At 52.6% G+C, this 14,056-nt stretch overlaps 1 protein-coding gene across 1 annotated transcript in view; it reads right to left on the minus strand.

Moving 5' to 3' along the window:
• Positions 1-133: 133 nt before the first annotated feature.
• LOC122374663 (proto-oncogene tyrosine-protein kinase ROS-like) overlaps positions 134-14,056 on the minus strand; it is a 43,978-nt gene continuing 30,055 nt past the window's right edge. Inside the window, exons 22-36 of the mRNA XM_043353542.1 lie at positions 11,734-12,155; positions 11,267-11,414; positions 10,472-10,722; positions 9,927-10,081; positions 9,048-9,256; positions 8,489-8,695; positions 7,726-7,950; positions 7,105-7,403; positions 6,676-6,879; positions 6,225-6,457; positions 5,878-6,069; positions 5,386-5,552; positions 4,884-4,937; positions 3,112-4,560; positions 134-231 (exon numbers count right to left, since the gene is read on the minus strand). Of these exons, the coding sequence (XP_043209477.1) occupies positions 3,941-4,560; positions 4,884-4,937; positions 5,386-5,552; positions 5,878-6,069; positions 6,225-6,457; positions 6,676-6,879; positions 7,105-7,403; positions 7,726-7,950; positions 8,489-8,695; positions 9,048-9,256; positions 9,927-10,081; positions 10,472-10,722; positions 11,267-11,414; positions 11,734-12,155 (3,386 nt within the window). The 3' untranslated portion in view covers positions 134-231; positions 3,112-3,940. The remainder of the gene's footprint in view (positions 232-3,111; positions 4,561-4,883; positions 4,938-5,385; positions 5,553-5,877; positions 6,070-6,224; positions 6,458-6,675; positions 6,880-7,104; positions 7,404-7,725; positions 7,951-8,488; positions 8,696-9,047; positions 9,257-9,926; positions 10,082-10,471; positions 10,723-11,266; positions 11,415-11,733; positions 12,156-14,056) is intronic.

Here is a 14,056-nt window from a genome sequence, read left to right on the forward strand (position 1 = left end):
CCATAGGTCACCAGCCTTATGTCTGCTTGGTCGGTTTCACTGGATGGTATGGATTTCTGACTTTTCTGATCTTCTATCTTTCTTTAGTAGCAAGTATCGTAGAATTTTACGAATCTTTAAAGTTAAAACTGGGTTTTATCATCATGGAATGGTGTATTGATATCGCAAGAATTGGCACAGCTTCAACACTCAATAAACCTATGTACACACTCATGACACTCATCACATACAGGGTGTCCCATAAGTTCGTTCTCACCTTTTATTTGCATGTAACACATAGTACATTGCGTTTTGATATGTTTATAACCCCTCAATGTGCTCCCCATTTCATAAGCAAACACATGAATACATGCTGCGACATGCCAACCGGCATGTTTGGCAGCATAGCAGGCTTGAAGTTAGCCCAGACTGACTTGGCATGCGCCGTGAGCTCCTCAATGCTGGAACACCGCTTCGCTTCGACGAGCCTCGATTTCAATATTCCCAACACATTTTTATGAAATTTGGATCTGATGAGTTGCCTGGGATGTGATCTTGCCACACACGCCTATCACAGTCTCCTGGCACTGCTTTTATGCTTTGCTTGACCTCTGCACTGATGCACTGTCTTGCTTGAAGATGGGCCTACGACCTCCCGGATGCCATTTTCTACTAAACAAATGTGGTCATACTTGCGGTTCAAGTTAAGCTAGAAAGCTGAAACTCCTAGATCTTCTTGGAGAAGCATTCTGCGTCCCAAGACTGTTTCTGGAGCATCATTCGCAACGTGATCAGTGTCTGGACGCATATTACCCCACATTACCGTGACCCTGGCCTTTTGCATAGGAATAAAGCTGGATGACACAAAGGCCTTTTCCGTCGCCCATATCAGTAGGCGGAACTATGGTCAAGCGTACCCATTTTCGGGAACGCATTTTCGTTCCCATGTTTGGGAACGATAAACCCAAATATGGGAACGCCATGTAGGCATTATTTAAAACAAGAAAAAGAACCGTTAAATGACGTCCAAAAAATATAAAACGATCGTGAACCGCCTGATATTTGTCTCAATATTGTTGGGAAAGAGTTTGATATTGTAAGGCCCATCGTAGTTTCAAATCGTTCCCCTATTTCTAAAGCAGTCCATCATCCGGGCCGCGAGCCCAAATTTGGGAACGCTCTCGTACACTGGCGCTGCAAGCGTTCCTTATTATGGGAACGGCGTACCCAAAATTGGGAACGATTTCACCGACGCCTTTCAGGGGCTCTTTTCATTAACAAGCATCACGTCCAACGCCGCAAATTATTGTTAACGCAACAATCATCAGATGACCTTTCCGGCAAGACCGTCGCATGTTTCGCCCGGTCTTCTGCGCTTTTATTCCCGTCGATCTCGCAGCGGGCACGCCCCCCTCTGCAGGATTACGTAATTCACAACGCTCAGCGATGTTCAACAAGGTCTTCCATACCTATATCCACCGTCCGCGCTGAGGGTGGAGACATGTCAAGCACCTGTTTGTTTATCACCGATAGTTGACGAGTACAAGGAAGTATCCAAAAATGGGAACGCTGAATATGTTACACCCTCAAAACACCTAGTCCCAATGAAAATCTAGTTTTTTCCTTTCTTGATGAGTGTAAGTGGCAAAAGGCCTGGTAGGATGGGCACGAGGAATTATCGAAATCAGCATAAAAATTATAAATAAGGCACAAAGAGCGAGCTATATAAGAGAAATTCCCCCAAAACGATCACGCTTAGAAACACGGAAGACAAAAACCACGCTCATGACGCTCCTTATAAAACAACTCTAAACAGCTAGCATCCAAATAAAATATGTCTTTCCGGGATGATAAAATACAGCTGGATAATTTTCAACCGCTTAAACTGAGTTTACAACAGTAGCTCGGTAAATTCGCTCACGTTCCACGCGGTCGTCCGCCCCGACACAAAAGTCAACAATATTACCTCGGGACCGTCCGCGTCTTCGCTTGCATTTGTCAGCATCTGGTGTCGATAGTATGAAAGTTCATAACCAGGCGAAAATTATTATACTTTACCTCAAACTGAAAAATGCTTCATTTTCCTTAAAATTGCATGTTAAGTGTCGTATAACCCATATTTCCACCATTCTGTCATTTTCAAAAAATCATTAAAAATATCATTCCACGGTCAATTTCCTTGTTCCACGGTCAGATTAAAGATAACTTTATGGAGATTTAGTAGACACTTAAATCAGCGTGCACTTTTTTGAGACGTGATGCACTTTTGAGTTTTAGTGGGAGAACGGCCGAAAAATTGCCTTCCGTTCTCATAAATGGGAACGCCCGTTCCCATATTTGGGAACTCCGTTCCCAAAAATGGGAACGTTCCTATATTTGGGTACTCATGACCATAGTTCCGCCTACTGATATGGGACCGTTTTGGGGTTTGGACGGGTGTTTTATCTCGAGCACGGACTAGGTAGTCCAGATGACCACATTGATGTCATCGACCAATCAGTTTTTTTTTAGCCTCAGGCATAACGAAACACATGTTTGGCCATTTTAAGACGTTTTTGACTGTTTTGAGCCCTCCGGTAAGTAGAGCTTAAGTCACCTTGAGTTAGGTATCCCGAGATAATACTCTTAGACAGCTGGTAATACATCCTGAAAAGCCTGTTTACCAACTTTCTAACGCTAAGACCTTTTTGACGGCCATTTAGGCGCCACACAGTTTTGGCCACATGGCTCACTCGTGAAAGCTGACAAAAGAGAGCATAAACTTGCAGCGATTGACTCCCGACAAATCATCGGCGTCACTTGTTGACTGTGCGTCCAGTTAGCGACAGACATTGGCTACATACTGGATGGCCTCAATCACCCTCAACCGTCGTGAATGGCCCAGTGCGGTCTAAATACCGAGACGTTCCCGTATCAGAGACCTCTATGTTGCGGCGTAAGCCGTCTCCAAAGGAAGTGAACTCTCTGGCAAAGAATATTTTGTCTAGACGAATTAGTTACCGTGGAGCACATTCACAGTTGCCATGGCAACCCCAAAAGCTCAGTTACAAAATTAATTAAGCGTGGCTTTAAATAAGAGAGCCTCTTAAAGAAAAATTTAGGTGAGAAGGAACTTATGGGACACCCTGTACATAATACCCTCGGCAGCACAGGCACCACACGGTGATTGGAAGACTGGCCGCGGCCCTTGGCGGTGCCCTGCTGGGGCAAAGGCAAGTGCGGCCGCCCCGACGGCCGCGCAAAGCTCAACGAATCGGAATGTGCTCAGAATATCGATGTGTTGTGCAAAATAGGTCAGCTTAAAGACAGCGTATAAGGAAGACTGTGAGCAAACGAGAGGCTCGAGAGATTCAGACATTCTCCGACCCCAGAGCCGAACCAGCCGGCCGCCAGCAGTCTGACCAAGCCTGGAAAATACTTTGGCATACGCTGCTTGTTACATAGGTATAATATCGTCTACACTCGTACATTTCTCATTACTGTATATGTGCGGTCACTTCGTGTGCAAATGCTTCGCAGTGGCGTCCGCTTTGTCCCTGCGACGCGTCTATGATGAGTTGGAAACGACACACATGATCATAAACACTTCGAGATTCGGACACTTCACCCACACCAGCGAATAGCCGTGTCTGGTCCCGTTTAAACATACATTTCACATGGTCCCGCTGGTCCACCCACTTAAAATACCCGACCACGACCCACCGCATAAAAGGCACGCGGGCTGAGCATCACCGACGCTGCAGCCCGAATAAGTTCGATCACGAATTCACTCACACTGAACCCACTGCGCGCCCTGCTGACTGGGCATGGGCGCCGTCTGTGACTGCGGCGGGCGCCCCGCTCGCGGCGGGCGCCCTGTGACTGGGACGGTGACTAGTGACGCCCCGGCGCCGACCCTCGGCTCACAGCCCCTCTGTCTGTCCGTCTGTCTGTCTGTCTGTCACACCAGCGGTCGCCGGCGCTAACACCAGGACGTCTTTCCCGGATCGACATCGATGGCGACGCCGCTGATTTGTGACAGAAGACTGGCCACGCTATGACGAGGGTCCAGCTCGGCGGCGGCGGCGAACGAGAATTGAATGTCGTCGACGGAGGCGCCAGCCGCCCCCGCCCCGGCCGCCGCCCCCGCCCCCGCCGGGACTGAACTGCAGGACGGACCGGCGCCGCCTGAGGACCCCGAGGACAGTGCGCTGAGAGAGCTGGCTGGCAGCGCGCTGAGAGAGCTCGCCGGTAGTGCACCCAGAGAGCTCGCCGGCAGCGGACCCGCCAGCGTGCAGTTCTGGTAGCTGTGAGGTGCTGCAGCCCCACCCACCGCCGCTGCCGGCTCTGCCGCCCCCATGACGCTCCGGACAGCAGCGGTGGGGGCGGGCGGTTCGCCGGTGGGCACCTCGTACCCAGAGCTGCTGTCGTGGCGCAGCTGCAGGTAGCTGTGCCGGTGCGGCAGCCGCAGGCGCGCCCGGCTCGGCAGCGTGGCCTGCGCCGCTGACGAGTCGCTGAACACGGAGTCGTCGTCGCCGTCAGCTAGCAGGAACGAGCTGTCGCGACCGCTGTTGGCGCTCGAGCTGCGCCTCCAACCGCCGCCTGACGGAGGAAGATGAGAGATTAGAGGCGGGTAGGTGGTGTCTGGGGAAGAGTTTTACCCAAGCCCAGAAAATGGGAGGTGAGCTAACACATTATAGTTGCAAACCCATCCGTTAATGAGTGAAAGGGACGTAGTTGCTTGTAGACGGAATCCACCAATTAGAGGTGGAATACAATACATTCATCTCTTTTCAAAGCATTAGTGAACAACGGACCAGCTCGAAGATAAGTGAACCATTGACCAACAAACACGCACACGACACACTCCGGTTATTGAGAGGCGGAAACGTTACTCAGCAGAGGCGAGAGGTGAGCACACTTACCGGTAGCTTCAACCTCCTCTCCATCGGCCGTGTAGGCGCTGTTATCGAACGCAGCTGAGTGGGACAAAGAGTAGCTAGAGTCAGCAGAGCCGGACGGACGGACAGCAGCAGAATGGACAGAAGTTAACGTACAGAGCCAGCAGAGGGGCATCAGCCGAGACAGGCGGACATACCAAGATTAACAGACATACCAGACGAAATTAGTACACGTGTGTGAGATGCACGGGCCATCAAATGTACACAGTTATATGCCAATAATAGGATTTACCATTCCTGCTCAATAATGAGCGTCAGTCAAACAGACCCTTGCAATATCGTTCTCGTATTAACATTCATTCCACATGCGTTCCAGGCAAATATCATATTCCTGCCTGAACAAACGTTATCTGCATAACAACTCTTCCACAAATAAAGACGCCTGAACTCATATCTCCGTGCAGGGATGCGAAATCATTCATCGGACGTGGCACTAGGGTACGTCGTTCGTGGCAGTCGTACTCACCGGGTGTTCGGGCGTACTGGGCGTTGTGCACGGTCATTCCGGTCTGCACGAGCCCTGGTGCCTGGCCGAGGGCGGCCACCTGAGTCTGCTGCAGACATTGGAGGCAGTGCGCGAAACTGGGCCGGTCCTCGGGATCGTACTCCCAGCACTGCTGCATCAGGTCGTACCTGCCGGGTGGAGGGGACAGGGCGTCAGTGGATGGATGAAGAGCCTCGCAGTGGTCAGAGAAGTGAATGATGAATGTTAACCTGTTCTTAGATGAGGGGAGCTCAATGATAGCCATTGGAATGCGTGCATGGGTCCCTGAGTTGCAAATATGGAGAGCGTATGGCCGGGTATGTACGAACAGCTACGCTGATGACTGGAGTAGTTACGCTACTAGGCTGCAAATGACCAGTCGCTGACCACCCAACGCTTCCTGCCCTAGCTCCACCTTAACTCCTCGGGCCTAACCAACCCGCTCAGCCCCAACCAACCCCCGGCGTCACTCACAGCAGCTGGGGGCAGCGGTCCGGTCGGCTGAGCGTGCCGCCCTCACGGACATACTGCAGCACCTCCAGGTTGGTACGGGCCGGGTACGGCTGCTGGCCCTTGGTCATCACCTCCCAGAGAAGCACGCCGAACGCCCAGACGTCCGACTGACTGGCGAACACGCCGTCAATCAGTGACTCTGGAGACATCCACCTGGCGGAGGAGGGAGGAACTACGGTCAGACATCCACTTGGCGGCTGGATCAGGAACTTCAATCGCACAGGTACTTAATCGTGCGCGGGCATCTGTGTAACTTTGCGTCCTCACATGTAAAACTCATTTGTGTGCTCCCTTATCCTGGTCCTCACCTGACAGGCAGTAGACCCTCGCCCTCCTTTCTGTAGTAGTCGTTCTTGTAGATGTCCCTGGCGAGTCCGAAGTCTCCAATTTTCACGATGCGTCTGTGCGGCTCGCTGCTGGTGACCAGGCAGTTGCGGGCAGCCAGGTCCCGGTGGACAAAGTGCAGCTGCTCCAGGTACTGGCAGCCACGCGCTACGTCCACACACATCTGTAGCTGGTCGTTCAGCGACAGGATCGGAGCCTGCAGAAGAGAAGCGGTAAAGTGAGTAATCGTGGGCTCGATCGACGGGAACGCACTGCGCACTATCTGAGCAAAGTTGACACATGGCTGAGGCGTGAGGACTTTACCAATGGCATCACGTGTTACATACAGCTCAGCGGCATCACCAACAATTTGAGCATCTGATCAAAATCCTTAGACGTTTAATCGTCACGGATAGTTCGGTTGTGTCGTCTTACCCCGTCGGAGTCGGTGCCTCGGTTGGCGCGCAGGTAGCTGAGCAGGTCACCGCCCTCCATCAGCTCCAGAAGCAGGAAGTACGGGTCGTTATCCAGACACACGCCCAGCAGAGAGATGATGTGCTTGTGCTTGAAGTTGCTCATCAGCTGCGCCTCTTTCAGGAACTCGAGTTTCTCTTCGTCCTTAGCTCCTTTCGCGAGTGTCTGGAAACGACAAATGTCCACGGTAAAAAGTAGACGACAGAGGATGCCAGGCTGACCCTCAAGTGATTTGCATTTAGACAGTCGTTTTGAAATACGCTATTTGATACAAAACATTAAACAAACGAAAACAAGGAATAGCATGTCCCCTCCTTCTCCCAAGACTACTGTCTACTTTACTACTCCACCCACAGCTTCCTATCCCTCCCACTCCCACGCTCTTCTCACCTTGATCGCAACCCTGACTCCGTCTTCATCCTCCTCCCTGCCAGGTAGCTGCTGCGCCAGGCCCTCGTACACCTCGCCGAACGCCCCCTTGCCGAGGAACTTGGTCAGCGTGATGTGCTCGCGGCGCACGCGCGGCAGACTGGCTGCGTCCTCAGCATCAGCGAACGGCGGCGCGTACAGAGTGTTGTTCTGGCGCACAAAGTGAGCCGGGATCTCGCGGAGCTGCGCTAGCTCCAGGTCGTGGGGGAGCTGGTCTGGCGAGCGGGGTGCCTTCTTGTCCTCGGGACGGTGACGGAAACCTGGAGAGGTGGAGACGTGGTGGTCAAGAGCATGGTTATCAATGCAGTGCTAACTAATCGCTGGGCTCACTGGGGCTATTAGTGGAGAAGTTTTTTGAGGAAAGTTGAACACGCTCTCTGTAAGTGTGGTCAAATACAGTAGTCCTCTAACTTTGTTGGGGCTAATTAGCACGTCCCTTAGCGCCTGATCGTTCACATATACCATACCGACTTTCTCTACCATAGAGGAGTTTCAGGGTAATCACCATAAAGGTAGTTGATCTCACACATTATCAAGTCAGCCTCAGCTGATCAGTCACGCGCCCATTCCCGGCCCACTTACGCAGCACCAGGTAGACGATGGCGATGATGATGACGAGGCAGGCGGCGCTGATGACGCCCCCGACGATGACGGGCGTGTCGGACCGCGGAGCCGTCAGCGGCAGACTCTCCAGGTGGTGCGGCAGAGACGGGGCGCTGTACGAGCTCCAGCCGTGGGTGTTGTGCGCCCGAGCCCGGAACCGGTAGTTGGGAGACGGGTCCAGACCGTCAATAATCCATGATGGGTCTGTGGGAGGGGAAAGGAGCGGGCGGTCAGTGAGGCGCTTCTTTGGAGCGGTGCTGAAAAGAGCGCAAGGGAAAACTACTGCAAGTAGCGAAGTTTATCTGCGGAGTTTCCAGAAACGCCGGCCTAAAATGTGTTTGCCTTTCAACGAAGTTACCAACCAAAACGTTGAACTGAAACGCGCTTGTGAAACCGTCGCGAAGCGCAAATCAACTTAGCATATAGGTACGCTTCAGTCACTTGTTATTCTTTGCCGAGTTTAAATACACTGAGCTGAAAGTCAAACAATTACACAAAGTCGCATTCTCGAAATAGCCAGCTCTATCTGATGGCCATCATATACCCAATCCTCCCGATTCAGTGAGTTTGATTCCCAAGCATTATTGTTATCTGATCTGTGTGACCCGCACATAGCTTTTCACCTACTAGCCTCCGCGACCCAACCTCATGACCAACTCATAATGGTTTTGACCCCGTCACCTCTCCTCCCTGGGATCGTCCCCTGCACCCTTCCGTCCCCGACCGTCGTTCCGTCGCTCACCTGCGCCGGTGTAGACAAGTCTCCAGCCCGAACCGTCGTCGTCCATCCCGGAAGCGTCGCGTCGGGCGCGACGTGCCTCCGACTCGACCTCCAGCTCGTAGCGGTCGATTTCTGCACCGTTATCGTCGGGAGGTGCCCAGCTAACCTGGTAAAGGGAGTTGGCCAGCGGCTGGACCTCGGGCGCAGCCGGCTGGTCCGGCCGGCCAGCTGGAAAGGCAGGAGAGATACTGTCAGCGGATAGGGTAATTGTTAGAAATACAGAACTGTCAGAAGTCAGAACTCATCTAGTTAAACGCTCCAGAGCCTCAAACCTATCAACCCGCTAGAAAGACAGGGAGATATTAAAGGATATAGTAAATTAATTGTTAGGAGGCAGAACTGTCGCAACTCATCTATTTAGCTATGCCCTCCCGAGGCAATCGAACCTGCCGACTCACTGAAAAAAAAACATGAGGGATAATGTCCGGGTAGAATACCGGTAGACACAACTGTCAAGTGTCAGAACTCGTTGTAGTTCAGCTCTCCCGAGACCACCCGACCCAGTCTCCATCCTGCTCACCTGCAGTAGTGAATACAAAGTTCTCCCCGGCCGCCGGCACGACAAACGGCTGTCCCGAGCTGAACACCAGCTGCAGTCGGAACCGGTACTGCGAGTTGGCCTGCAGCTGCCCAGCCACGAACAGCTGCAGCGGCTGCTGGGAGCCGGGCTCGGCCAGAGTGGCGTTCATCCAGTCACCCCCGGCGGCAGGACGGTACTGCACCCAGCTCCTGGAGAGGTCAGAGAGGTTAGCAGTCAGATACAGCGTCTCACACTTCCTGATATAGGATGACCCTAAGCAGCACTTCTGGGAATGTTAGACGGCATGGATTAAAGGAACATGCGCAGATCCTTTCACGGGGTGGTATTGAATTATGGAGACACCAGAGGTCAAAGTTCAGGTAATGCACGCCAAAGTCGCATATAATTCAGGGATTTCAAGTGACAGCTCCTACAGCGCAAATCGCTGGACTGAGATCCCCAGACAATCGAGGTAATACGCTCTGTCACCCACCGGGGACCCATATCACGCTAAATCATTCCTGCTCGGAAGCTGCAGCTTCGCAGTTCCACATCAGGTGGACGGCCATTGCAATATGTGTCAGGTTACTGCAGCCACTGCACTGGAGGATGGGTCACTGCGTACTAGCACTGGGGTTAGAGTCCATGCACTGGAGCCTACACCCCGTACCCGTCCCAACTCCAACTGCCACTATACTGGCTGAATAGACAATGTCGAATATGCCGTCTTAAAATAACCTTGAAGCCTTCCATAGATTATTAATCAACCATCTTTACCATCCGCAGACTATCTATAAACCATCCGCAGACCATACATAAACCATCCGCATAAACCATCCACAGACCACCCAGCCCTCTCCCGCGGACCGCGTCACTCACCAGTGAACGGTACCATCCCCGGGCCGCGGCCAGCCGACGGTCAGGCTGGTGACGTTAGCCTGCTGTAGACTGAGCGGCGCTGGGTACGGGTAGGTGGTGGCCACTACCAGACTACTGTTGGAGTCGGCACTGCCGTCCGACGACAGCGCGCTCACCTGTGGAGGAGGATCGTATCGGTCATATGAGGTCACAAGGGGTCACAAAAGGTCACATGAGATCAAAAGTGTTCACATGAAGCTACAGTGTTATTCAAGGGTCACATGAGGTCACACGAGGTTACAAAAGGTCACATGAAGTTACAAGAGGTCACAGGGGGTCATACGCGTTCACATGAAGTCGTATGAGGCATGAGCTCATTCGAGGATACACCACAACAAAGGGTCTAATGGAGCCGATACGAGGTTGCAATTAAACGTGCACGGGACAAACGAATACCGCGCTCATGAGAGCCATGAATAGCAATGTGTGTATGTATGTACACAAATACATATAACTCCACCACGCTCACGCACCCGGCACCACACTGCCTTCTCGTTATTACTCACCCAGATCTGGTACTCTGTGGCGGCCGTCAGGTCCTTCAGCAGGAAGCGGAAGCGGCCCTGCGGCGCGTCGTCGGGCCGGTCGCCACCGGTCGGCTCCGGACCGAAGGCCCGCAGGCTGCTGGTGGCTCCCTCAATGCGCCAGTGAACCTGATAGCTGAGTCGGTCTCCAGAGGAGAGAGGCGGCAGCCAGCCGACCTCTATCTCCCCGGGGGAGAGCGGACGGGCAGAGACGTCACGCGGCTCCGTCGGCGCTGGAGAGAGGGGGAGAGAGGAGGTCAGTCGGGGGTACAGGTGACGTACGGCGAGAGGTATGTCAGACAAGGGATGGGTATGTCAGAAGGGGGAGGGACTGGCTAGAAAGGAGATGAAAACAAGTCAGACAGAAAGGCAGGTCTTCAGGGTTATCAGAAACACAGGAGAAAAATCACAGAGGGGGCAGATCAGACAGTGGTGCTTAAGTCTGACAGAAAGGACAAATCAGACAAGGTCACCGGAAACACACGAGGAAAGGTCAGACTGAGTTGCGGGATATGTCAGAAAGGGTTACCGAGAACGGCTCGGTCACGGGGCTCATACGCCAACCAGCCGATCCGATAAATGTAACAATTTATAGCCCCTATTACCTCCGATGAAAGGTTAAACGGATCGACACTGAGCCACAATGATTGCCTATTTCCGGCGTCCATGACACGACATGAAACAGAGCCGCTTCACATAGTGTCACCCCATATAATGCGGGTGGCACTGCCCACTGGGACCACATTTGGCCGAAGGATCAATGGGAAATATACTGACCCGGCGCCGTGGTTCGGACGATGATACTGGTGTTGGACGGCAGCTCGATGCCGAGCAGCTCAGAGTAATAGTTGGACACGGAGACGTGCACCGTGTAGGCCGTCAGGCTGGTCAGGCCCGTCAGCTGAGTGCGGTTACTGACAGACGTCTGAGGGGAGAGAGAGGACAGCGGGAGGTCATGGCATGTAGGCCGAGTCGAGGTGGGACAAGTCTTCTAGCTGTAAATGTGGAGATATTCATGTGAACAGAGTTGGTAAATTAACACTTTAAAAACCTCATGCGAAACCTCAAACAAAATTTTACGAGTAGCTTAATGTTTAGTGCCACCACGAACGTAAAGCAGTGCCGAAGTGCCGTACACTTCTGTCTTCAAAAGACCAAACAAACTGTTACTCAAAGCAGGTTGGTGGAGTGGCTTAGATTATTTCGGCTTAGCAGAAAAACTGTTTCGTTCAGCCCCCGCTCACCATATTCTGGCAGAATCGCAGCTCGTCCCGACACCGTTCTTTCTCGGCGTTCGACCCGTAGTGCAGCGTGTACCGCACGGCCGCTGCGGACACCGCCCCGCACTCGGCCGGCGGGGACCGGGGAGACATCTGCAGGTCGACCGTCGAGGCTGTGCTGTGGGTGTCGGTGGTGCGGCCGGCGGGAGGACCGGGCAGCAGGCAGCGCACGGAGGGATAACGCTGCTGCCGGCCGTCCAGCGGCCACAGACCGCCCACAGAGGCGCCCCAGTACACCTGGCGCCGGCCGGACGAGCCCAGACGCTGCGAGTAGACTGGTGAGCCAGTGTCCTCGTCCGAACTCGAGTTGAAGATGGAGTTGGAGATGGAGTGAGTGGTGTTGGGCGACCAGAATAACGTGTCCTCTGACAGGGCCATGGAGATAACTGTAAATGAACAACAGCTATGTCAGCAGGGGCTCCGCCACAGGGGGGGTCGCGGGGGTCCGGACCCCCTCAATAATTTACCTGGGGGGTACAGTACCCCCCAATATTTCAGGTACCTATAAGCTTGTTTTCGCGTAGAAATGACTAAATCATTCACTATATTGTAACGCTCTTGAGAGGCTTATATCTCAGCAACCGCTGGACCGATTGGCCTGCTGTCTTTTTTGTTGGGTAGCCCCATCCCTACTACCCCGTAATTGACTACTTTTGATACATCTCAGTGACCGTCGTGGCACGTGCCACGTGAAAAGTCAAGGATGTTCAAGATGTATTGCAAAAGTAGTGATTTTGAGAGGCTCATATCTCAGCAGCCGCTTGGGAGATTGACTTGCGGTAATTTTTGTAGGGTAGCAGCATCCCTTCTACCCAAAATAGGATACTCTCGATGCATGTGGGTCACCCCCAGCGCACGTGCAAAATACAACAATAAGAGGTGCCAAATTTATTCCCATTTCAGTAACTCGGTAATTACTGGTGCGATTTCGCTGAAACTTGGCATACAGGTAGGCACCCACCAGGCAATGCATTCCCATGTGTTGCGGTTGGGGTGCTACTGCACGTGCGCACGTGCAGGGGGCGTTTCCAGATCTCGAGAACGGCTGGGCCGATTGCGCTCAAATTTGGTACACGGTTGGGGACCAGTTAGTAGGGTGCCGTGCAAAAGTCATTTTGGACCCCGTTTGCACGTGCGCACGTGCAGAATGCCGCTTCCAGATCTCAGGAACGGCTGGGCCGATTGCGTTCAAATTTGGCACACCGCTAGCGACCGGTTAGAAGGGTGCTTTGCGCAAGCCCGTTGGAAGCACCCTCTCGCCCTTCCGCACGTGCAGGGCTCACTATCTCGCTCGCTCGTTCTTCGCCCAAAAGGCGTTTTACTGGTAATGTCATAGCAGACGAAGTGCTCGACAGTGACACCGGTCTACGAGGGAGTGTCATTATTCCACCATTTTTGTTATTACTATGAATGCGTTTAAGATGGCTAGGATTAGCTAGGTATGCTAGAATTTGGCTATACTTTTGCGAGGGGGGTCCAGCTTGTAGGTCACCTCCTTGACACAAACCTGCCCTAAGAGAGCTTCAAATCGATCTGAGAATCCCCTTTCAATGTGAGGTCATCCTATAGTGTCGGGGGGTCCATGTCGGTCTTTCAGAGCACCATACTAGTCTAAGCATCCTCACACCGTTCTGAGGTAATCTGCAATAATCTGCACAGGGTTCTAAATGCAGGTTCGTGGAGGTAGGACATTCACAAGTCACAATCCCAAGTCCCAACAGCAAGTGGAGCATTTTGATATCCATTTTCAGGTCAGGATAGGTCACACTCATCACAGAGACTGAATCTGAATGTCAATTGTCAGTCTCTAAGGACTCCATGTTGCTATATGAGGGTAGGGCTTACAAATCCCTACAATAACTGCTAAAGCCCTGAGCTTTCCTTTAACCCGCGCCCAGATGGGGTCTGCCGAGCAACGCGGTCTGATGGGGGGGGGGGGCCATTTTGGCCCCCCCCCTCAGATCTCGAGAACCACGCAACATAGCGACAAGCGGTAAACGGTGTTGGATAGCCCCAACGGGGAACTACCTTGTGACCCAATTTCATTGACCTCGGTCAAACCGATGACGTCACAGGTCAGGTCAAAGGTCGAATTTTCACCGTTTACAGGCATTTCAAGAAATGCGTTGTAAAATCGAGTAAAATGCATTTCATTGAAAATCATCGATGGAGAAATGTTCTTCAAACACATATTTTGCTATTTGAGGTCACTGATACCAGGTCAGGTCACAGAGGTCAGGTCACTGGGGGGGTCACAATATGAAAGTGTCGTGTGATACATGTTTTA

This window comes from Amphibalanus amphitrite, unplaced genomic scaffold (genome assembly GCF_019059575.1).
Source record: "Amphibalanus amphitrite isolate SeventyFive unplaced genomic scaffold, NRLGWU_Aamphi_draft 001691F_arrow, whole genome shotgun sequence".
In the NCBI taxonomy this organism is placed as follows: Eukaryota; Metazoa; Arthropoda; class Thecostraca; order Balanomorpha; family Balanidae; genus Amphibalanus; species Amphibalanus amphitrite.